Genomic DNA, 26,348 nt, shown 5'->3' with positions numbered 1-26,348 from the left:
TAATCAACTGCAGAGTAGACTATCTGCTTCCTGTTTACACCAGCTCGCACATACCCAGGGTATGTGAATGGTTATGTCTGTATGCGTTTTCAGGTGTGATAGTATGGACGGAGATCATTTCTGATACAGAGCCAAAACAGCCGTCTGGACAGAGATTGTTGTCGTTTTTAAAACATTTTAAAATGAAAATGTAGTCGTGTGGACATAACTTTAATTTAAGGTGTTTCGTCCTTTCATTTGAAATGGTGTCGGGCACAATTTGCTTTAGATTGTCAAATACAAAATATCTCTATACACTTTTTTCTTTTTTCCAAAACTCGCAGCAGACCTGTGTACTCACTTGCCACTGCCATTCTATGTGTTGTTGTTAGTGCTTACTTTGTCTACCTTCTTCTCTTCAGGTTTAATGTCAAACTAGCACATGTAGGGTTATTATACTGCTCTCGTCAGTCCCAGAAGAATCATATCTCAAGTACCTACATCATCTACAGTACCGTCGGTACTGTCATGTTGCACCTGACCTGTTCACAGTGCTAATTGTGTTAAATTTTCATCAGATCAATTAATAATATACTCACATTCACATGACCTGGTTGTGACCTTTCCACTGCATACCAATAGCAAGAGGACTTCACAAACACAACACTAGATATTCCTTTGTTGTTGATGTAGTGGGAACATGATGAAAGTCATGGATTGCACCTTTAATGAAAACATACAAATGTTCATCTGATGATGATACATATGTGGACTGCAACTGATAATACTTGTAAAGTAGTACTCTGTAGGGAGGAGATTAAGTTGCTATGTTGTATTTATTATTTAGTTTGTCTAGAATTGACTCTTGTTAAAAATTAGGTCAGTGAGATGTGCACAGTAAGGTCACAATTTCAAATTTACTTCTGTTTTTTGTTATGCCAAATGTTGAAATATCTTTGTGTTTACATGCACTTAAGTAACCATGTTACCATGTTACAATCAGCTTTCTCCAGCAAACTGACATAAGTGTTTTGTGAAGGAGAAACATAGTTTCAGTAATTGAGGTATGCCATCACAAAAAACCCTGATTTCCCCAGGTAGATTTCTTTTGGAAAAGGCTGATTTCTTTGCCAGCTGAGTAACCGAGTTTTTAATCAGTTCAGTAATTAGTGCGCATGTACGTGAGAAAAAATTACCATCACTGAGCATTTGTCAAATCTGGAAAAATCCGGTTACTGATATGCTGCATGTATACATGGGTTTACAGTAACCAGGTTATTACAGTGCATATAGATGTCTAGATTTCCCATGTAACCTGAGTTCTCTGAGTAACCTGGTTACTTAAGAGCATGTGAACACATTGACTGTAAAATCACATTTAATTAATTTAGTGATTTTAAATTAAATTTTTAGTAAATGAACTAATGGAATGATTCTCAAGTAGCATTGCGCTCTTGTTTGCTCTGTATTACCCCGGTTACCTACAAGCATTTTGTAGCGTCACTCTGAAAGATTGACTCTTTAACATGTGCCCAAACAGATTCCCGATTGGTGTTGTCTGGATACATCTTGCTTGTTGATTGATCTTTGATACAAGTGTTTATGTGTACGTGTGCAGGCATGTCTGTGTGCATGTATACACAGAGAGACAAAAGCTGTCACAGGGAATAAAGGACCACGCTAAAAGGTTGAACTGATCCCTGAAGGCAAAGTTGTAATGCATTTAGTTGTCAGTAATGTTTGGAGGTCTGCGACTGTCTGCAGTGGGGCCCAAAAGCCTGGGACCACTTTCCCAATCGAGTGATTGTACACATGGACACAAGTGTCTGTGCTGCAAGCTCTTGTTTCTTTAGTGATACCATCATCAATGGTATGATCAATGGTTTTTTTCTCATGCTGCCAGCAATAATATCTGGCCCGCCAGATTATTTTGATATGATTTCTCTCTCTCTCTTACAACCTTGAAAAGCATCAGCTAAGAAACCGAACTAAGTGTTCTGTCTATCTATCTCCTCCACTGTGTTTACTCACAGTGCAGCACCTACACAAAACAAGCAGCACTTCAGTGACAATCAACTGGTGGAAGTGTGTGTGTTTTTAATATTAATTAGAAATAATGACAATAAGTTAATACATTAAATGACAAAACAAGCCATATACTGTCTTGGCATTTGCAAAGACATAAGCTATCAGTGATTGCTGTGATTGTCACTCACCGAGATCACCATCCACTGACACAACCCTACTGAGGTGATATCAATGCTCTCAAATTAATACATGAAACAATGAAACCTTTTGTTCTTTTTTGTCTTTTCACTGCACTCCTTAAATTATGTCATCTTGTTTTGCAGTTTTCTAATGCAGCGGTTTAATGCCACCGGATATTTATCTTGTTAAACCAAGTCCTAATAATCACATAATGGAAACATCTATTGATTCACATTTTTGTTTTTCAGATTTTCCCAAAATTTGGTTACAATTTGTGTTATATTACACCTACTAAGGCAACAGAAGAGTCATCAGTAATGCTTAAAAGCCCCTTTCTCATTATTTATGGTGGTTTGCACAAAGACAGGAAAATATTTTCTCCAGTATTTGCCACGTCCCATCTCCACTATGGACAATAATGCCTGTCTGCTGTTAATATTGCCTAGTGGTAATGATTGTTTATCATGGGTTTAACTGCCCAGACCTAGGTCATAAAGCTGTCTGCTCTCTTATTGTGTGTGTGTGTGTGTCTGTGTGTGTTTGTGTGATAGAGACAGATTGCGAGAGCATGTGTGTTCATGCATGCATATGTCTGTACATGTGCATTTTTCCCCCCGTTACACTTTTAGAACTGTCTAATTACAGAAGCTCATTTTCAGTACATTTCTTTTTAAAGCAAAAGCTTAATTAGGCGTTAAATTGTTATCCCAAATTTTCACCAATATTATGTCCTACACTAATGACATGTGTAACTAATAATAATCATTTCCAAAGCAATTCTAAAAATTTGTAAATGGCTATTAAAATTCAAAATCCAACTCTTAACCAGTTTTGGCCTTGTCCTATGGCTCATTATTTCCTTTCATAAATTTGTAATTTGTAAGTTATCAATGGCAGTGAGTAATTTGGAGCACCTGTAAGCTAGTCAGACATACTGAACATTACTGCAATAGGCTAGGGACTCACAAGTGCCTTATTACATTGTTATTAGTCATTACACAGTGTTGAGGATACACTTGTACCATGTGTGAACATGACAGAGTCAGATTTATCTTTAGTAGTTGTGTTGCTTTTAATAAGTCAACTGTCATGGAGGTGGTCATCATGGGTTAATTCACTTGCAGCTGCACTAAACTCGGAGAGAACAAGTCCTCTTCATATTGTTGGCATTTGTATATGGATATGCAACCAGATATGCACTACAGTGTTATATATGCAACTGCAGAATTTTCTTTCTTGGTTCATGAATATTTACAACAAAACAAATCAACCTCAACTTGTACTTTCTATGCTTTGCGCAGCCGACTGGGGCTAGTGCGAAACAAAGAGGACCCAACCACACACCCAAAAACAAATGCACAAATGTATAGTAACCATTTAGGAGACCAACATAGATTGTTCACGGGTGCATGTGCAAAGGAAAGTAATTTACTTATTTATGACTTGGCAAAGGCAGTGGAAATATAACAGAAGTACCAGAAATAAGTTATACAAAGTGACCGTTTACAAATATCCATAGCAAATTAATTGTTAAAAGTCAAGCCAATCAACCAATCAATATTGTTAGGTGGCACATTAACACTGTTACACAGCCATGTCCGTACACTGCAGTTAAACCTAGAGATGCGGCCAGTCCACATTTATTCAGTTCTGATCCAATTACAATACACAACAGCCGATACAGATTCTGATACAAAAGCTCTTTTTACTATGATATTATTATTTTTGTTGGTATTGTGTTTAAGGTTACGTCATCAGGCTAAAATAAACCACACGGCACTTCTTATTAGAAGAGCAAAAAAATATACACAAATGCATTGAATTTAAAGGCATTCCAGAGGAATTTATTTGTTAGACTTCAGGTAGCAGCAACAGCTGTAACTTTTTTATTCAAATTTAATATTTGAAATTTAAACCTAGCCAGTGGGATCTTCCAGTCATTAAGCATATCTGTAATGGAGGCTGCAATTGAACTGCTGGTGTGTGAACCTCTGCACTTTTTCATCTGAAGCACAGCATTCTGTTGTGCATATGTCTCTGAGTTCACCAAGTGTACAGTGAGACTTATGAGAAACATTGGGCTCACATCCGAGGTCCAAATATAAGTTGTGAAGCTCGTGGGTTTAACATCTTCTAACTGTGCTGCTAACTGTGACGACACTCGGTTGTATAGTTCGGGTATAGCCGTCTCTGAAATGTATTTTCTGGATGGCAGATTACACCTGGGCTCTAAGTGCTACTACAGGCTGCGAAATCCGACATTTTCCACAACAGATAGTGGTTGGTCATCAAGTGTAATGAAGTTGAGCAACTTCTCTGTAATCCCTTTAGCCTTTGGGTTGTCAGCCAGAAGTTTATTGCATTTCTGGAAAGGATCAGTGAGAGTCTGCTGCCTGGTGGTGTCGTCTTGTCCCTCGGCTAGCATGATGTCCTGGTACTCTTTCACGTGAAACCTCTGCAGGTGCTTGTTTAAATTGGTTGTATTGTACAACGCAACTGTATTTCCACCCCCTGGCATGCTGGCTTTACACACATTAAAAGTAGCTGTCTTGCTTTTCTGGGTTTGCAGGCCTTCAATCGACATTTTAGTCAAACCAACACCTAATGTTATTTGCCCACTCATTTATACATTGGAGTTGCTACAGGTTCATGGTAAGATGTGGAATGGAATCTGAATCGGTGACGTGTCTACTGTTACGCTGTGGCAGGTTCATGGTCCAGCACAAGCTGCGGACTGGAATCTGGATCAGTAAGTGGATCGGCCCTGTCCATCTGATATCCGAATAGTGAATGACGTCAATATCGACATACCAATAAACCTGCACATTTCATGTTAATTACTCAGGCAGGGTGTCTAATTAAATTGATGTATGGCCGAAGAACTGACATTTGTAGTGGATGGATCTAGTGAAAAGATTATTTCAGCTAATTAAGTACAAGAATAGAATTTAACTTTCCACACAGACTGTTGTAGAATATTAACCCCATGTTTTCAAGGGCCCTTAAAAATTGGCTGGCAGTGATGGACTTTAACTAGTGTTCCACCAGAGTCCCTGCATGATGGCTCTTCTGAGTAAATGTTAGCATGGTATTTATAGATATCACTAGGCAAGCTTTTCTCTCCATTTTTTATCTTTGCAACTATTTCCTTGTCTGGTGTGTAATGACTGTCAGAATCTCACTTGAAACCAGCATGGCTGTAGACTTCCAGGCTTGTTTCCAGTATTGTTCAGTCCTACTATCAGTGTTGCAATTCCCCAGTTGCAGTGAGAACTCATTAAAAGTCGCATTACTTGATGCTCCCCTTTAAGAAACTTAGACAGAAGCCTCTAATTAACACCTTTAAAAAGCCTGTTTTTGTTTAGGACAACTTTTCACTGCAGTTTCTATTCCTTTTAACCTAAGTGAAGGTAATGCTATTAACTTTATACACTATACTGTGGGTAATTTTGGATTGTGGGTAATTTTGCATTTCAACCACCATCAAATGATATGTTTAATTCAAAGTTGTATCAACCAAAATATAGAAATATTGCAGGCTAAGTACTAGGTGCTAAGGCTGAAATAATAGTTTATCTTAGATTGCCAGATTACTTCTTATACTGTCTTATATTCTCATTAGGACCTACAAAAAGGTAGAGTTTTGCTGTCCAAAATGTTTAATAGTGACTTTCATCATTCTGACCTCAGTGGCAAAGCCTAAGGAAACTTTAACTTACCATAATGTAGTGCCTGTAAATGTGTGTTTGTAACCAAGGATGACAGCACAGGTAGAAATCTCCATAAACGGATAATGTTGAAGGGTATTTCTTTCACAGTATGGGGGCTCGGTGTATAGAAAAACATTTCCATTTTCAGTGGCCCAGCACAATATTGTCACATAATCCAGGGATGCAGACCCATGAGGTGTGTGACTGATGAGATGATTTAGGAAAGGAGAATAGAGGAGGAGGAGGAAGTCAGCTCAGAGAAAAGGGGAGATGCTGTCCCAAAGTGTATAGTGCTGCCCTAGATCTAAAATAGCCCAGAGCTGTTTGAAGCTTATTGCTATGGGGCAGAACTGATTGTGTGGAAGGCCGGGGGGGGGGGGGGTGATCATTCCATCACACTGGCTTTCAATATTGTTGTAGGATGGATGTGGTCCTGGTGTTATTATAATTATAAATGTCAGCTCTGTTTGTGAGAGAACGCACTATTAGTCTGTCATTTAGGCCTGTTTTTTGTTAGATATCATGCTATAGGTAGGATTTCTGCTGTTAAAGCCGAGGAAACTTTTTTTTTTTTTTTTAATCAGCTTTGTGCTGTGAGTAATGGAATCGTACATAGACACAAGATTTTCTGACAAAATTATAACAGTTTTGGTGATTTGTGTTTTTATTTTTTTGTCTGTGCTCTTCTCACTGGTTTGAAGTGGGCAGGTTTTAGTTGGAACAAGGTGATGTCAGAAACATCTGACAACCAATCAGATTTCAGAAAAAAAAATTTGAATCAGATGACAGTTGGTTGCTTGCTGCCAGGCAGCTGTTGATCTACCACATGCATAGTCCTGATGAAAGAGATTAGCTGAGTTGTTGAGTGTTACACTTTTAACAATAGTACTTAATATAGTCTCAAATTTTTTACTTTGTTGCTTAGTGATGAATATTGAGTGTTAGAAATACTTAAAGTGCCCATATTATGCTTTTTGGGTTTTTTCTTTTCCTTCAGTGTGTTATAGCTTTTTGTGCATGTACATTCTAAATTAACAAACCAAAACAAAACAACAACAAAGCCCAAAGTCCATGGTAAAGGGAGTTATTCTCTTACACAGAAAACACTGCTCCTGATTTCCCTGGAACACCTCATTGTATTATGGCCTTTTCTTCCGTTACTTATCTGTGTAACCGTGTAACGCATTCGCATGATACCCGCCCACCGACTAGTTTGGCACACGCTCAAACCAACCCAGTTAGAGCAGAGGCCAGGAACAGTTTTCTTAATTTTAGCCTTTAGTTTTCTCCATGTCGTGAAGATGCTGTTGTCAAATTTGCTTTGTTTGCAAATAACTGACACTGCTGGTTTAGTATACAGTCGTTTGGTGACAGCAGAATAACATTTTACTAGCAACGGTAGCATTGCTATTTCCTGACAGCAGATGTTTTCCGCTTCAGTCGGCATTTTAGTGCATTTCCTATGAACAATCCTGAACATCTTCCCAAAACCAAATGCTGCATAATTTTAGCTTGTTTTGTCAGAAAAATGGCCCAAAACCCTAAGATTCTTGTAATTATCATAGAAGACAAAGAAAACATTTTCACATTTGAGAAGTGGAAAGCATTTTTGCTTTAAAAATTCAGACGCAATTAACCATTACTGTTTAATTTTCTCTCAATCATTTCAGCTGATGCTAAAATAATATGCAATAGAATAAAATCGACCAATATGAAAAGATCCTCCTAATGCAATATATTTAATGTATGACTCATTGTCTAGGTAGGGATTTTGAATATTAATTGGTCTGTAAGAGAAAAATTACTACTGACGCACCACTTTACACTCAACAGTTTATTGTCTTGCAGGTTTTCTTTCCGTTTCCTTCTCATATGACCCAAGTGAAATGCTTTTCTCCTGGAGGATTTAAAAAAAAGCTGTTCAGTTCTATTCTCTCCTGTGCTGAAGTGTGATAACGCCCACTGGTTTTGATTTGTAGCTTAAAGAGTAGATGCCTGGTGAGGTATTATGTGGGAGGACAGAGTCGGTGTGGGGGTTGTGTTGTATTGTACATGTTCTTCAGGAATGGTAGCTCTTTGTGTGTGTGTGTGTGTGTGAGTGTGTGAGTGAGTGAGTGCTTTATTCTTTTTTCACAATCCTTCCCTCCTCCCTCATTATGAGCTCTTCTGCTCCCCCTAGGCTGAAGGAATCTTCCATTTATGGGAGATTGGAGTGGAAACAACGTTATTGTATTGAAACGCACCTTTTTATATGAACATACATAAATTAAATGTGTGGGCATGAACTTTGATGATCTGAAATGATGCTAGACTTGAGGGTCACATTATTGCAATCACACAAAACATTTAAAGACACACAGTCGCACAAAAATACTCTATCTCTGCAGGATAGCAGGCTGTGTTTTTGTACTGTGGCTTTGAGGCAATAGTTTATGAGTTCAGCTCAAAATGAAGTCCCACTAATAGACTTTAAGCTTAACAAAGTCCTGAAAATAACTCAGGTTAAGCCAGAGAGCAATAAGGTCTCCTTAATGTCTGTCAGTGGTGAATGAATCCCTGCTCTGTGTGTGTTCATGTGTAAAAGGACAGTGAGCTCCCAGTACAAACACTGCCAGTATTTGGCGTAGCAGTAATAGCTGAAATGATTAGTTGGTTCCCAGAAAAAATAACTATCATATAATTTTGATGTTTGTTTAATAAATTAATCGTTTCAGACACAGACATTTATCAAAACAAAAAAAATCCACATTGTCTGGTTGCATCTTCTCAGAATTGAGGACTTGATAGCTTTAGATTTTGGATTGTTTCATGAAGAGCAAGGAATTTGAATATATGACATTTGGCAAATTCATTATTTGGATTTTTCATTTTTTTCTGACATTTTATAGACAAAAAGTAATCAAGAAAATAATTGGCAGATTAATCCATAATGAAAATAAATGCAAGTTGCTGCCTAGTTGTAGTGTATTCAGTACTACGTACAGCATCGTGCAATATCCTCAGGCAATTTATGTATTGTTTTTTACCGTCTGTTTAGACTAGAGGTCAAGTTGAGACAAAATTGCTTTCTCTTTATGAGAATGTCTTTTTCCAGTGAGGAGAATTTTGAATGAAAAGTAATTCAGTATTTGATGAGTGGGCTAGTGATAAGGCTGCTACCAAAAGTACTACACTACTCAAATCAAAATTTAATACATCATCCACTCTACAGCGCACAGCACTTTTTTGTTGTTGTGTAGCAGCGTCAGTTTTCATTGAAAATCCAATTTTCTGATAAATAGTTTTCATCATCGCATTTTCAGACAGGTAGCAAAAAAAAAAAAAAAACGAGACCCAGTTCCATGTTGAGGATCGCAGGCTGTTATAGAGCCAAACACGGTCACTGCTTTGATTGTCATAACCTACAGAGAGGTTGTGAAAGTGAAAACGTTTCACATCACATGCAGTTTTATCATCACCGCCAGAGTCCCTATAAGCAGCTGTCCTTTGGCTAATGGAGGGATGCTACACTGCTGTCTTTGAAGTCAGGTGTGCTTGTATCAAGGGGAGAAGGGTGAAAAGACAGATAAATACATTTTTACAAAAAGGGGCCAAGAGACACCGGCAAAGTCTGTGCTATGACATAGGCATGGATTGTACTGTAGCTGATTTTAAAAAAACGCCAATTAATGATTCAGGTAATTTTTCTTTCAAATGGTAAACATCCCCTAGTTTCAGTCTTGAGGATTTGCTGTTTTTCTTTACTATGTGATAATAAACAGAGTGTCTTTTGGTTTTGGAGTGGTGGTAGGTCAAAACAAGACATTTGAAGGATTTCTGTGAAATATGGATTTTGAAAAATCGTGGGCATTTTATAGACATATTTATTAATCAAGAAAATAACCAGCAGGCTGCTTGATAATGAAAATAGTTGTCAGTGAATCAATTAAATGATAGATAAATTAGAAATGGCTATTATTAGTTGCAGCCCTACACAGAGATAGAATTGATAGGTATTGTCTGTCTCCAGTATATGGTATATGGTGTATGTTGATATTATTATTATTATTATTATTATTATTATTATTATTATTATTATTATTATTATATTCTGATTGTGAGCACACAACCCAACCCTCTGCTTCAAATAACCTGAAAACAGTTGCTGTTTGAAGTATGCCTTGTAAATGCTTCCAGATCCTTGAGGAGATGTGTGGATTTCTCTCTCCTCCTTTACACACTGTCCTACAGATAAATGTGCAATCTCTCTCCCTCTCTGTATGGTGAATATCCTCTAGAGAGTGGTCTTGTACAATCACAGTGGTCTGTTGAACAGAAGGTCTTCTGGTTAGAAACAGGCAATTTTTTTAAATTTTTTTTTAAACCAATAGAGAGCCTGAATCACCCCATCACCACTCCCCCTGAAAACAAAGGGAGTTGTGGTTAGACACTCCTACTCATCACATGCATTTCTGTCACACTCTGTTCCTCACACACACCTTCATTAGATGCATTGTAGTGCCCGTCTTGTTGTCACCCATTTACTTTTCATCACCTTTGCCTACACACACACACACACACACACATACACACACACGCACGCACTGTTGCTCAGACTGAAAGAGATGAACACACGTCTCTCTCTTCTTTATTCATTCACAGCTGTAATTGGGTATGTGTGTGTTTGCAGCATAAGACCTCAGGGTTAGCTTAGCCACCTGTCCATGTGTTAATGGGTATTGTTCCCTCACTCTACACATTTACAACTAAGCTCATGTGGTAAAATCACCAGATTAAGATAAAAGATTATTAAAATAATATTTTGATTAAAGCTCTTACATGGCTTAATATAACTTAGAACTGGTTTGACAATGTTGTTTGATAAGCACCAAAAAATAACATTTTAGTCAGCCAGTTCATGGTCATATGACTCTTCATTTAATTTTGACAATGATGGTGAGTGAAATGTCTTTTTAAAATATATGTTTTTAGCCATGCTCATGGTATTGGCTTTAGGGATGATGATGCTGTTTGATCTGTTTGACCACTACTTTGGTGCAGGTTTAAATATCAAGAATTACTGGATAAATTGCCTTGAATTCTTATACAGATAAACATAATTTTGTTGATCCTCTGACCACCATTTGTGGTTTTGAGTGAATTATCTCGACAACTATTGAATGCATTGTATGAAATTTTGTACTGACATTCATGTTCCCCAGGATGGATTGAATTGGATGAATTGTAATAACTTAGGTGATTATTTAATTGAACTGTTATTGTTATTATTTAAATTACCTGGCCTACAAAACTAAGATAGTGGATATGGTATCTTGGCTAATCATTACATTAACATTGTCATAGTGAGCATTTTAGCATGCTAAATTTAACTTTTATGCCTCACAGAGTCGTTAGCATGGCAGTAGATCATTGTAGCAATTTACACCCTGCATTAAAATGTGACATGTATCTGGATATGTTATTTGGATAAGGAAAAAAACGCACATTTATGTAATGTAAATGTCATCATAACGCAAGGTATCTCTACAGCATGGCCGCATTTTTAAGAGAAAAAAAAATGCCAATCCAGTTTAAGTTCTCCTCACTCCAAATGCTACAAGTCGTAGCAATATAGCTATTTCTACTGCAAGTCTTCCACAAAAAAAGGAATGATACTCCTTCATGGCATTGTTTCCCTTAACCTTGAACACACCATGCTTGGCAACGCTGGCAGAATGGAGAGAACAATAATGCATTTTAATACCAGGTGTAAACACAAAGGTCCACAGATCAGATATCATTATCCAGATAAGGAAACAAGATACAGATCACATGTTAATGCCAATTATAGTATTATGGTCTTTTACAGATGCAGATCAACTGTGGTGAAATTTAAAACTCGCACTGTGAGCTTGAAAAATCAGGGATAATATTTTTAAGATCTTCTTTTATGTGGCATTTGCAGTAATCTTTGGTTTTTGTTTTAATCTGGGTATAATCAAACTATTAGTTTGCATGCAGCGATGCCGATTAACTGAGGTGGAGGAACCTAATGATAAATTAATTGAAGGAAAGCAGCAGAGAGGAATGAAAGGTGGGAGGCTGGAGGGAGGGATTAAAGCATAGCAGTAGATGAATGATGAATGTACTGTGAGGTGTGTTCAGGAATAGGTTAATCAATTCCCCTGGGGCATTCTTTTGTTATGAGATATGAATTTGAGCAATGAACCAGAGTTGACATATCACCGCTCTTGTCGTATTGCACACCCACAAACACACACAGGGTCATCTTTTTATTCATGTTTTGGAGCATGCATATGTGTTTTAAGGAATTCATGCACAAAATGACTCAAAAGCAACTGCACCCACGTGTTGGTGCTCACATTGAGCTGTCAAGTGTCTCTGGGTGTTTGACGTCAGTGTTCCTGGATGGTGCATCGAAATGCTTCCTTGCCTAATTTGAAGTGTCACTTGGTGCCGTTTGGCATCACCACGGTATAGTGTATGCCCAGGCATTATGACAGTGAGGCTGTAATCATGTAAAGAGCTTAACTGGCTGTGAATCAGAAGCCCAGGATAGACCAGTTCAGATTTAGGATGGAATCATCCTTTCCCCACAATCCAGTTCACAACTGCACATTTGTACAGTAAGCAGAATTGGACAAATGAGTTTGGATAGTCTTAACGTGGTGAATGGCTTGGTGATGTTCTTTGTACTCGGAGCTTGCATACAACTTATTACATACAGACTTATCAATTAACACACAACAGAGCTCCTCTTAAAACCAGACAGAGCTGGCCTGATCACTGCCATCACATACCAAGTCCCATCTCTTCCAAAAGCTGAAGTAACATACATGAACTTAATAAAACAAAGCTCTCTCTCTCTCACACACACACACACACACACACACACACACACACACACACACACACACACACACACACACACACACACACACACACACACACACACCCTTCCACTTTATTTCTCAGCCGTTTCGCTTTGTGTTTGTGCAACGCTCTTGTGGTTCTGGCTCATGTGTGTACTGGATCATGCTTACTCATGGCTCAGTGCAAGTCTCGGCCTATTTTCACTATATTTTGTTCTCTGTCCTGTTGTTTTTCTCTCCGTCACTTTCCCGCTCACTGGGTGTGTTATGCTTTTTCATTGGCTGTCTTGATGTTTGCTTTGCTGCTTGTATTCAATATTTTGTACAGCACATCATATGTATAGAGACACACTCATGAATGCTTCACTCTCACTTGGACATACCCGCATCATATGAATAAAATACTACCCCAAGTCTGTTAGATCAGCAAGTACTGCCAGAATACAGCTTGTCACATACACTGTAGACAGTATAAGATTTTTTTTTTTTTTGCACAAATTTAAATAAAAGTTTTATCCATGCACTTATTTGTGTTTAGCACAGTTATTAAATGTATTTATTGGTTGGCTAAAGACACAGCAGTTACAACAACCACACACTCAGACATGCTGTCCTAATCACTGTCTGCCTGCAGCTATCACTGACCATTTGCTGTTGCACTGGTGCTTGCTTTTTTGCTGTTTCTTTTTTTAAATTTTTGATTTATTTTTTTCCTTTTTCCTGTGTTCGTTGTAATCATGACCTCTCGCTGTTTTAATTTCAGATTTGCATATCCACTTCCACTTCTTCCTCATTTGCATACAGCAAGAATGGCGAGCGGGCATCCCACAGACAAATTCAGTTTCATGTATCAACCAGACACGCACAAGAGGTACGGGGCACGCATGCACACACACTCACACACATACACACACGCACACACACATATATACAATATCCCATGCCCACATTCTCACTGATCAGGTAAGTTGAAATAATAGAGGAGCACTTGAGGTCCTTTCATCCACATTGTGAGGCCAGTGGTGAAAGATGCCTTATGGGAGATGTAGTGTAAATGGCTCTGTTATTAGGTATCTTCACCCCAACCTTAAATTTTTATTGGCCACTCCTCCGTTCAGTCCTGCAGTGGAAACCAGGCTGGTAGAGCTCACCATGCCTTTTTTTGGTGCAGTAGTAAAAATAAGACAGATGTGCAATATCTGGCTGGCTGTATTTAATGCCACACAGGAAAGCAAACCATTATTTTCAGTGGATCTATGCGTTCTTGTGCTTTTCTGTCAGTACTTGTGCCTTTTTTTATTCCAACTGTCTCTGTTTTTAAATACATGCTTATGTTGAGCCTACTTGAGGGTGAGGATTCACGAGGCTGGATTTTTGTTGCATGCTGGCAAAATCCATCAGCTGGATGTCGCCTTAAGAATCTGAGTTTGGGATTAATGTGTGTGATGAGTGTGTGCATATGCTTGATAATCGTAACAATTTTCTTTCCAATTTACATGGCTTGCGTCTCTCTCCCCTCCATTTCTCTTCTGTCTCCTCTTACACCCCTCCCCTCTCTGTCACACTTTCTATTTTTCTTTCAGTAAGAACAGGTTATCTTCAGCTATGAATCCAGTCTACAGCCCCGTTCAGCCTGGCACCCCATATGGAAACCCCAAGAACATGGCTTTTACAGGTAAAACTAATAGGCACATACACATTTATTATCCTCTATACGACTATTAAAATTTTTTTTTTTAATGTTGGCTACTGTTGCCAGACATTGCTTAGTTTTAAGCCAGTGAAGAAATGCCTGGCTATGCCTGAAAGACAGTTCTCCTAATGGCCCATCGAAGCTCATACAAGAAGGAAAATTGTTAAGAAACCTCTGTGGTTGTGTTGAAGTCAGTGAGTGGGTCATAGGTAGTCTACCTAATTTCACTTTCTCACACTTAAGAAAGTTGTTGTTCCAGTAGGAAAATATCAAGGTTAAAAGAGAGTTAGAGGGGCACGTGTTAGCTTTGCTGCTGTAGATTCTGCTCACTTGTTCCGTCTTAGTCTGTACATGTTGAATGGGTGAATGATGTGTTGCTCAGCTCTGCTGATCTTATTTTTCTTGATCTAATAACTGGAGACAAGTGATTAAACCTAACTCAAGCTTGACAACATACCTTTTAGAAGCCAGTTAACATGAACAAAAAAACAGGTTAGCGGTGCTTCACCAACATATTCACCATCACTCTACTTGCAAAATAGGTGCTTAATACATTATTCTTATGCTATTTTTAGCATAAAAGATAAAAAATGTCTTGGTAGTAAATCTTGAGAGTAGTGGCACCATCCTGCCCAGTATTATGGGAAGAACTCAGACTACAGCCATGATTTTCCACAGTCAATAGTCTGTTTCAGAGAATGAAGCATATGTATTTAGAACATTTGGGTGACATTCTTGGATAAAACAACATGCAGGTGCTGCGATAGTGGAGATAGTTTACAAAAATCACAGAAATCTGGATTGTCATGTACTATAGAAAAGTAATACAATAGAAACTAGTGAAAAAAAATGTTTTAGCAATATAGAAAAGATTAGCCTATGTGGCACTTTGAGTAAAAGTGGCAGCTGATGCAGAGTAGAAGGTTTTGGATAAAGAAAAGAGAAGGTAGGCGATATTAGTCATAAAGTGTTGACTGCCGTTGAGATGCACCGAGAAGAGGGAAGAACATAGAGTACAAGATGTTGTGCAAAGAGCTGGTCATTCTCTAGTGAGGAATAGTTTCACATGGCGGAGTGCATATCTTTAGGTTTTGGAGGCCGTGGGTCATTGTGGGCCCTGAACATCAGCTGTCTGCAGAGGGCCAAATTTGACAGGGAGGAACAACAGCTTGGTCATTAAGGTTATGTTCATGGTGATGTGCAGATACCAAAGTGTAGTTATCCAAGCCAGAGAAACAATCCTCTTGTTTGTGTGCATTTTGTGCAGCTGCTCCACATTTTGACATCCAAATAAGTTGGTTAGATTTGTCACGCTATACTGTAATATGCCACAAAGACTGTTTCTTTTGTCTCATGTGGCGTCTTTTTAACCTGATGCAGAAGCATGAAGCTGGGATAATTGGACTGCTCCATGATATTGTTTTACTAGCTACTATGTGCTATTGTTAATATGTTCCTCACTCTTCACACTCAGTGGCCTTCTCTCTGTCTGTCTCAATATGCTGTTTTTGTTTTTACAAAGAGTGCAGAGTTTGAACTGCAGGCCAAAGGTGACTCCCATCAATGAAGAGTATTTAGATTACAAAGTTTGCACATTATATTAAAGAGATTTAGTGCAGCAAAATGTGCCTTTATGTCTTTTTAGTTTACATTTGCACGTAAACTAGCAGGCACACATGTGACAAAGTCAGAGGAGCAGTAGGTTTTTGAGGGATGAAGGGCAGCAAGTAGTCATTGTGTGTCATTAATGTGAAAATACTCAACATAGACGCATTTAAACAATAAAATGCTTCATAAATGTTGATTTCCATCTATGCAAAACTGACTGTTGAATATAGGAAAATTAGTCCCAGTATCTCTAACTATAGACTGTGAGCTGAAATCACCAGGAATAGTGTAACAGGGCAGCAATGAAACATAATTGTTTGTAATTTTAACAAGGATTTGAAAAAAAAATGTGGTCATAGTTTCATTAACAAAATCCCCTTCAGAATAAGCTAAGTTGGTCATGGAGTGATAGACTCTCTCCACTCAGATGCTTATTCTCTCCTCCAAGCAGAAAAGTGAATACAAAAAAAATAACACGCTGTTTTCCACAGGATTATGTCCAAATCCTTGAGTTGGCAGTCAATTACACATGGTCATCTGTCACCCCGAGTTCTTGTGTTAAATACTGCTAAAGACTTACCAACCATGCAACACAGTCGGTCAAGTTCAGAGATGTTAAATGCTACCCAGGGCGACTTATGGGATAATTGTTAAAAAAAAAAAAAAAAAAAAAAAAAAAAAAATGCTGTTGGATGTTAAGACAAAGCCAAATTGTATCTAAATATCTTAAGTAGTAAAAATGTACTTACAATGACAACTAACAATAGTATATATGTGAGAAAAAGAAGAAACATTTCCTTATTTGCTGGTTATGACTTTATTTCCTTTAATTCGTAAGTTTCAAATTTCATCACCATTATAGCTGAATGTGTTTTATAGGGGTGTGACGACAAGGGTTGTTATTGTATCATGTAATAGGCAGTTGATCAGTACACAAAATCTTTTGAACTGCGCAGTGTTGCAGGGGTTGTGGTGTACTACCAATTTTGTGATATTTTTCAAAATAAGAAACCACTCTAAATGAGCCACTCCTTACATTAAAATTACAGTAAAATGCTTTCCACTGAATTGAGTCCTGGACGTGTAGAAACGTGAGATTAGTTAACCACCACAACCTTAACTCTGCAGTAGCACAGATTGATGCAGATATTTATTAGAGCTATTACATCTGACTGTAGCTCCACCTAAAGCAGCAGACAGCAGACAAAGCTAGATATAGCAAAGGCTCAAGGCTACAGAACAGATAGTCTGAGACACTGACTGCCAATAATAGCGGGCAGCGAACAGCACTTCGCTCATGTACATTCTTTGTCTTAACACTCCTGCCTCTCCCCTCCCTTCCTCCCTCTTTATCTCAGTCTGTCGGACTCGCACCTTTTTATCAGGGAAAGCTTTTTTCTCAGGTCAAATTTGCTTTACATGTAATTGATGACGCACAACAGTATATGTGATGTGTGCCTGCAGCCCCCTTGCACGTGTCTGTGCGTTGCTAATGTGTCTGAATTTATCTCCACCCTCACCATATTGGCAGGTGTGTCCCATCTGCCAGATTGGTGTATGTAAGACGCATTCAACCGACTATGTTATTGGTGGAGACATGTTTTTTAATGAGTGCCATCTGTGCTCATCCTGCTCTGAACCAAACATTGCCCTACCTGTGAGTGTGTATGTGTGTGAGGGTATCTTTCTTGTGTGTATCTATGGGCCTCTCTTTGTTAAGCTATGGCTTCTAATATCTTTTCGCTCTTCTGTGATGTCCAACAGGCTATCCAGGAGGGTATCCTGCCACGGCCCCCACCTATACACCCAACCTCTATCAAACAGGCAGTCCTGGGTATCCACCAGGTGAGCTGAAACACACACACACACACACAGACCATTTGATGACTTTGTTCATATTTTAAAAGGTAATATCTAGGGAGACATGCTGTCATTGTAGCCCAATTTGTTTGGAGTTAATTAGTGGGATGTTTCTTTTCTTTTTTCAAGCAATGAAAATCTGAAATAAACAAACAAAGTGTGAAGAGGGTGTTTTGGCTCTATTGAAGTTTGATGTAAATGATATCACACAGACACATTTTTATTAGTTTACAGACTGATCATTGTCATGTTTTAACTACAAAGATGTGTGTGGCCTATTGTTTGATGGAAAGAATCGTACATTAAAAACAAATGTGCGAACAGAGCCAAAACACCAAGAGCGTTATCATTGTGCTCCCATTGAGACAATAATGCAACCATCATCTGTGCAAACCTCACTCTATGATACTGTTACAGATCTAAATTCAAAATAAAAACATGCTACCTGAGCAGTTACTTTACAGTTTTCTCTATCTAATTGGATTTCAGATTCAAGGAGCTCAATATGAAATTTGAAGTTTGGCATTTGAAGTTCTTGAAAATTATGGCTGTTTTAGTTGGGCAAATTTGAATGTTAAGTCTGCTGAAATAATGATTAAAAATAGTAGGGAAAATGTTTTTAAACAACTATAAACTTAACCACCACAACCAACCTGTAACTGTGCCAACTTCTTTTCAGTGATTTTCAGAAATATTTTATTCCCACTAATGAGTAACCAGGGAATACCAGTTCACACTCTGAAAAGCAGCTGAGTTATGTGTTGGTGTGAAATCACTGTTTAGGTTAAGGTTGGAGCAACACTCGATGTGCTGAATAAATTGTACACTGATGAAATTTTAATTTCAAGACAGAGGATCCCTTACTGCTGCTGCTTTATATTGCTGCATTGAATTTATGTTCTTTATAATGCATACTTAACCTTAAGCAAACATTGGTTTCCTACATATTTAATAATTGTCTCAGTGATGTCTAGTTAATATTTTGTTGTAAATCAAATGTTGGTCAAATTTAAGTACTGTAACAATCACTAATGCAGTCGGATGGTTGTTTGGAGCTCAGCAGACATTGCAGTAATGTGAAGGCAGTATGGATTAAATGGTGACCTCAGCCTAAAGGGCGCTGATGGTGAAGTAATGGGAAGCTAGCCAGTAACAGCTGCCAGCGGTCGTATAGCAGCAGATACATACTCTGCTGGGGTTCAGTGCCTCATCCTCACAGCAGATGGGGTATAACAGTTGTCTCAGTGCTTTCCAGATATGGTGTTTCTGTATTGATATAGTTTGGTGTGACAGGGTCTTAACCTTTTCAGCCCAGAAACCCAGACTGTGTCCAGTCCAAGTACAGTCTCACTCAGGCTCATTGTCTATTTGGGGATATTCTGACACATTAGAAAGAGACAGTTTGATTATTTGACCAAATTTTTTCTTTATGCTTGAGATAAGTAGAGAAAATATCGCAAATATCAGTGGAGAATCTTGCAATCATTTGTGGAACAATAAAAATCTACAGCATGTGTGTGCAGGAGGAAGGAAGGTAAAGCAACACACAGTAAAGAAAAAGTTGATATGAGGAGCTTGGAACTAAACAATCAGTATTAAAGTAGTAATATTATTTTGCACCATCAACAGGATCATTTTATTCAATTTAGCCTTTGAAGCCATGCATTGAAATTCATGACATTAACAATGATTTTAGAGAGTGGGGGCTTTATGTTTTATGACATATCAATAACAAGAATAAAGGAAAGAAAGTCCTTTGAAGCTCTGGTAGGGTATGAGTGGATTTCATGGTGTATTAAAAATGTTTGTCTTGGAAAGCATTAAGTATATTATCACCTAAATAACAACATCATTGGAAAGTATCAATTACTAAAAATAGATAAAAGATAACATTTTCTGAAGAGGAGGGCAAATCCCTACATGAATTGTTCCCTATTCTCCTGAATTTTAAGTATCTTAATAAGGCAGGATGGGTTTGTAGATTTCATATGTGCTACTTTTGAAGCCCCTCTTGTCTCGTCCCCTCCCCCAGTTTGGTTTTATCTTTTGGAAATCTAACAAAATATCAGGTAAGCACTGGCAAAGCTCACACAGCTTTGTTCCAGCAAAAGACCAGAGCCTTATTATTCAGGCTGTTGTTGTCTGACTGCAAATTTACTTCTATGCATTCTGCAGTGCTTAATGTATGGTGAAATTAAAATGTTTAGGTTTTTCAGACAAGCCGGCTATGGTCTGATTAGAAACGTGTCTTGGTCAATGTCATTATGTCTCAAGACCATTGAATAGACAAACTGTTTTCTATCAGCGGGGCTTTTGTGTAATTGTCACACACCATTGTCCTCTAATGCCCTGCATGCATGTTAGAGCAAAGAATGTGTGTGAGTATACACACACACACACACACACACACACACACTCTCACACTCTCACACTCTCTCTCTCTTTTAGACACACACAGAGCAGCTCCAGCATCTCTTTGTTCCCTTGTCCTTGTGTGAGAGAAACGCTTTCATAAGCTCTGCAGCAGCTAGCTAGTAGCATGTTTGACCTTCAGGCTCCTCCGGGTGGCCGTTCAGGGGTACTACACTCCAGAGAGCAGAGAGCCCAGTTAATAGCTGACATGAATGCAGCAAGTCCAAACCAGCTGCCCTCACAGCAGACATCTTACTTTGAACCTTTTGATGTAGTGTCAGTTAAATGGTGGCTACACTTAAATTATGTTTTGCATTGTATCTTTCTATGCCTCATAGGTTGTTTGTCTTCTTTATTGAATACAGTCGATAAAAACAAATAAACTCTGTATACACTGACTAGTTACACAAGGCAAATATGCTGTTTTCCAAGCTCCTTCTTAAGACAGGTTAAATGAGGCATTTTCAGCCCTTGCTGTATTGTTTTGAGACGTCCATCAAAGGCAGCACCAGTCCCCCATCTGGTGGATTGTATAGGAAATGCAAATACTAAAAAAGGCAGTTAAACGTTGAAATAATCTGTTTAAAGGTGGATATTTTCACATATTACGGTTAAGGCTGTGTAATTGTGTTTTACTAACTTTGTTGCTACTGCTCCCTATCCAACCCTTATAATGTTTAGTTCATTCATATAAGAGTGGAAGCATTTGTGAAACACAAAGCAGTAGCTCACATCCTCCCTTGACCTAGCTGTATCTAAAGACAATAGTGTTTCAGCATCTTAAAGCTCCCTATTTTGGTTTCACTGCCTACAACTATGTTTTGCTTCACTCTGTGATGACTCATTAGGAAGTTGTTTTCAGTGAAAAAAGCTCAACAAACCTTATGCATTACCTGGAGTATTTAGTGGTTAAAGACCTAACTACTTCCTTCAAAGGTTGGAGAATAAAACAGAGCTAAGGAATGTATATTGGCCTTAAAATCAATTTTGCTTTATTACTGCTGGATGTGTCAATAACAAATTGATATGCAATATGTCAGTGCTGTGTTTACAGCTTGTTTTTTACAGTCTGATTTATTTCTAACCCCTCCCTCCTTTCTCCCCTTTTATTTTCTCTTGTCTGTTCAGGATATACTTCAGCAGGCACCCCATACAAAGTGCCACCCACTCAGTCAAATGGAGCACCCCCTCCCTACACCCCGACCCCCACCCCATACCCGACAGCTATGTACCCCATCCGCAGTGCCTACCCTCAGCAGAACATATATGCACAGGTAAGGACCCTGAGACTCTTGTTGCTATGATGCTGAAAAAAAAGTTGATCAGGTTTATCATGTTGCACCTGTTCTCTTGCCAGCGCCGCTAGATCACCGGCTTATGAATGGCCTGTCATCTTTGCAGTAGTTTCAACATGGGAAGCATTTTGAGCAGCTCCAGCATCTCTTTGTCTTCTTGTCCTTGTGATATTTAAAGAAATCTCAAGGTTGTGTCAGATAGATTCTGTTCTGCAGAATTTAACTTTTCAATGACATTTCATTTCTACTTGCTGCAGGAACATAGATTTGATAAAGACCTAGCACAACACTCATATAAAGGGGGTGACTAAAAAGAGAATTCCCTCTTGAGAATCAGTTAGATTAAAAAACAAAGGTACAGTCAGTTTTGTGTTATGTTCAGGTACTATTAAATGTCAGTGCTGTAGTTTAATAAGGAAGGAAGAATTCTTTCAATGTAAGTGAAGGGTTTTGTTGTTTGTTGAAATGTTGTTAATATGATTTATACCAAAGAATCAGTTTGGTTTACAGTTTGAATGAGCTTTTTAATGTGTGTTAGTTTTAATGTGTTTACATATCCCCGCCAAAAACCCTGAAGACTTGGGCAAATTAGATGGACAAGAGATTAAAAAGCCTCATCTTTGTTTGAGATGCAGTTACACACAACATCACAGCAACAGAGCCATCATTTTGTTCCTTTATTATTTGGTGTTGCACTGCTTTGTAATGGATAAATGGACATTTGATAAGAACAGTACAGAAGTGAGGGATTGAAAATGCCAGAAAGGCAACATGTCCATCTTCGTGGTAGTGTTGATCTGCAGGGCTTTCTGTCTACTCCTGTTGTTCTGCAGCGAAGGTTAACCTTGAAATTCCTTTAAATAAAAAAAAACATTTAAATGCACACACACCCTCAGCCTCACCAACCCTTTCCTGTGTTCATCCTGACAGGGAGCGTACTATACCCAGCCAGTGTATGCGGCTCAGCCACATGTGATCCATCACACCACCGTGGTGCAGCCCAACAGCATCCCCTCCACAGCCCTCTACCCTGCCCCCGTCCCTGTACCTGCTCCTCGCAACAACGGCATGGCTGCCATGGGGATGGTAGCTGGGACAACCATGGCTATGAGCGCAGGTAAGGCCAGAACCAAGGACCTTTATTTATTTGTTAATTTCAGTTTTCAGACATGACATGACATGCTGGATTAAGGCATTGACATCCTGACTGACAAGAAATTTGAGTTTAAGTCATTTATTCATGCTTGAGATACATTTTTGCATTTGCACAGTTGTTTACTCATTGAATATGGGTGTAAGTGTTGTGGTGAGACTTGCATATGTCATAGACCTTGTGTGCTTGGCAGGGTCTGGTCAGAAGATCATAAAACTACAGGTGATAAATAATAGCTGAAATTATTAAAAATGAATTATCAGTCAATTGACAGAAAATTAACCCTAAAGGTTTTTGTTGGGGGGGGGGGAATTCATCATCTTTTTAAGTAAAAAAAAAAAAAATCCAAAAACTTCAGTTTATTTGTGATGGACAGTTTTTGCTATATGTAGACTAATTTGGCTTCAAGGTTACTTTCGTGTGTACAAGGTAGGTAGATAATTATTTTAATTTATTTAGGGTTGAAGTAAATCACCACAGCTGTTAAATGCTTGTAAAAACCAGGGGAAAGATAAAAAATGCTGGAATAAATTAGGAACAAAATTATATGCATGCTGACATAGCATGAAAGTCTGTGTGTGCAATGACCCACAACTACAGTAACAAGCTTCCATAGCTGTTTAGCAGATGGATACATAAATGAGTAAAGCTCATTAATGCTTTGCTAACTTCCTGTAGGGACCCTGCTGACAACGCCCCAGCACCCCCCGATTGGAGCACACCCAGTTACTGTGCCAACCTACAGGCCCCAAGGGACACCTGGGTACAGCTATGTACCACCTCACTGGTAGAGCCCACCCATCATGTGAGTGTCTGCCCTCCTGCTGGGTTTTTTTTTTCCTTTTTTTTCCTTTTTCAGATGTTCCTCACTACAGCAATTTTCTTGTCCTCCATCTGCTTCGTCCTTCTCTCCCCCCCTCCTCCTCTCCTCCTTTTGTTCCTCCGTTGTCTCTGTCTGACTTGAACAAACCGTGCTGCCTCACAGTTCTCACTGATGGTCTGATGCAGTCTTTAAATCAATCACCGATGTTTACATCTGCTCTTCTTTTCCGACCAGATCTGGAGTCCACCATCGTATGCAACTGCTCAAATCTTACACGGGCTCCCACTGGTAACCATGGGAACTCGGCACCTGTCTGCAAGAACAAAACTAAAGTGCAACAGCCACTTTACTATTATTGTTATTGTTATTATGCGACATTCTCTAACGTTTTTACAAAAGCTGCTTCTATTTTTTATTTTTTCTCTCTTCATTTGCCAACCAGTCATTACTTTATTTTGTATTATTTTATTTCCTCATTTTCTTTTGCTGTGTCTGTCATTGGAACTCCAGAAGGACTCTTGACCAATCACGGGTGTCGGTCGCTCCTGTTTCTGTGTTGTGCTGGTGTGTGTGGTCCTGCCTGCTGCTGCTCAGTTGGCTGGAAAATATTGGGCACTTATTCCTCATTATCATCTCCATCTTTCACTACAAAGACTTACTGACTTATGCTGCCAAATTTTCTAACGACTAGATATCAGCACAAGGTTTTAACATAATTAGGATCTTTGTTGTTTTTTTTTGCTTTTTTTGCTTTTTTTGGGGGTTATTTAATGTTTTAATATTTTTTCTTATTACCACACTCAACTGAATTACCTAACCTTTTTCTGTAGACTTTTTTTTTCCTACCTAAGTTCTTCCTTCCGCTTCATCCTTTTTTAAACTCCTTTGTTTAATTTTGAGTTTAATCTCAGTCGTCTTCCAGCACGTAGATGTCTGTCCGGCAGTGGTCTGTCAGTCATCCCAGTCGTTTCGTTTCCATGTAAGTTGCTGTGTCGCTATGAGCAGAGCACTAACCGACCATCACCCATCATGCTGCGTGTGCCACCGTGTCCACATTAGCATAGCACCTAGTACACAGTAAAGAAAATATCACCTTCTTCATGCTACATACTATGCAGGCTAGTATGTTGTGACACTATTGAAATCTTAACCTAGCTAGAGAACATTTCGGGGTCATGCAGGTCCTGTCAGCTTTTTTATGTGGTTAGCATAGATCAATACATTCAGAAAATGTAAAAATATTTATACTAACCGTGTCAACAGCATGGGTGGTCGTGCACACTTTCTCACATATATACACAAGCATTAATACACACACACACACACACACGGGCTCCTGTGATCACTTAATGGCACTTACTGTACAGTACCTCCAGTTCTGTTGTTAGCTGATCAACACACATACACACACCAACACATACACACTAGCAAACACACACATGGATTTCTAGGGGTGTGCATGGCAGACACAGCCAGCAGAGAAGGAGTTTAAAGGGATTGTGTTGACACTAGGTGAGGAGAACAGGACGATACGGGGAGAGCAGAAGGAAGGGGGAGGAGATGACATATTCACAGTCGTTCATTTAATTTCAAGGTACAAGACATTTGAGTTTGTGACACCTTACCTGCAAGAAACTGCAGGTAAGATGTCTGCTCATACTCTGCTATTTTTGCAGAGTATTGTACATTGATTTCTCTCTGTGATTATATTGTCTCCTCCTCGTTCCTTCTTCCAGGCCAGGACTAATAACCAAACACTCTACAAAGAGAAACCCAGACTCTTGAGTATACAGTTAATAATGGACCTGTCAGATAGATGTGCTGAAGGATGGATTCAATCCCATAGTCCATTTCTCAGTGCTTTGAGTGATGAAAAGACAAAACCAATGATGTGGATGCTTTTACTCCACATTTAGGAAGAAATTTTAACTTAGTTGGTAATCCCGTGTGAAATGACGCGAGCAAAACCAGACTCAAATCAAAAAAGTGATGTATTTGTGCTCATGGCAGGAGTGCAGAGCTGTGATGACAGTCTTTCTCAGCTATTTAGTTTTAAAAGTAGTTCAGTTGTTTTGGGAGAGAGGAAAAGAACAGCACACCCTCCAAGGGCCAGTAAGAGGCTTTTAGACTTTTAAGCAGTATTATGAAAAAGGAATCATCCATTTTGTTTACTGTGCTTTCTCCAAGAGTCAGAGACTTATACATATCTGCTTTTACTGACTCCATTTCAACATTGTTCTCCATTTAAAAAAAAATCCAGCCTAAACTTTTATTTTAAGAAAATAGTCATTCAATGGAGATAATATTTTAGCCAGTGACACATGGAGCATGTACAGCTGTTTACTGCTGCTTTTCTGCATTATGGTTCTACATGCAAAGGTATTTACATCCACAGTATGATGATCCATCTTAATCACTGAGTCTTTGTTTATTGGTCCTTGGCTGGAGAAAAAGGAGGTGTGGGGTGGCAGTTGTGGTGATGGGGTTTAATATTTAGGGTAAGGCCTGTGGCATTTTTCAGGATTTACAAAGAAAAAAAAAAAGACTCAAATCACAACGTCATGATCTGTAGAGTACAGATTGGTATAACAGAAAAGCATTTACTGCGCAGGTATGTAGTTGAAGTGATTTGATATTGCAATAAAACAAGAGGGAATGCCTCCAACTGTTAACATACAGTAATTATTTTATCAGCGTTTTGAATTGATTTAAAAAAAAAAAAAATGCTTGTTGTT

At 38.6% G+C, this 26,348-nt stretch overlaps 1 protein-coding gene across 2 annotated transcripts in view; it reads left to right on the top strand.

Annotated features, from left to right (window-relative positions):
* Positions 1-26,348, top strand: part of fam168a (family with sequence similarity 168 member A) — a 30,818-nt gene extending 4,470 nt beyond the window's left edge. The window contains exons 2-8 of one of the 2 annotated variants that reach the window (XM_071496402.1): positions 13,533-13,640; positions 14,353-14,444; positions 17,835-17,915; positions 21,471-21,616; positions 22,568-22,754; positions 23,469-23,595; positions 23,848-26,348. In XM_071496402.1, coding sequence (XP_071352503.1) covers positions 13,579-13,640; positions 14,353-14,444; positions 17,835-17,915; positions 21,471-21,616; positions 22,568-22,754; positions 23,469-23,581 — 681 coding nt within the window. In that variant the 5' untranslated portion in view covers positions 13,533-13,578 and the 3' untranslated portion in view covers positions 23,582-23,595; positions 23,848-26,348. The remainder of the gene's footprint in view (positions 1-13,532; positions 13,641-14,352; positions 14,445-17,834; positions 17,916-21,470; positions 21,617-22,567; positions 22,755-23,468; positions 23,596-23,847) is intronic. The other variant, XM_071496403.1, reaches the window with a different exon arrangement.

The sequence above is a fragment of the Trachinotus anak genome, unplaced genomic scaffold, assembly GCF_046630095.1.
Source record: "Trachinotus anak isolate AG129_WGS33_773 ecotype Australia unplaced genomic scaffold, CSIRO_AGI_Tana_v1 ptg000014l, whole genome shotgun sequence".
Taxonomy (NCBI): domain Eukaryota; kingdom Metazoa; phylum Chordata; class Actinopteri; order Carangiformes; family Carangidae; genus Trachinotus; species Trachinotus anak.
This window is presented reverse-complemented; position numbering and strand designations above follow the sequence as displayed.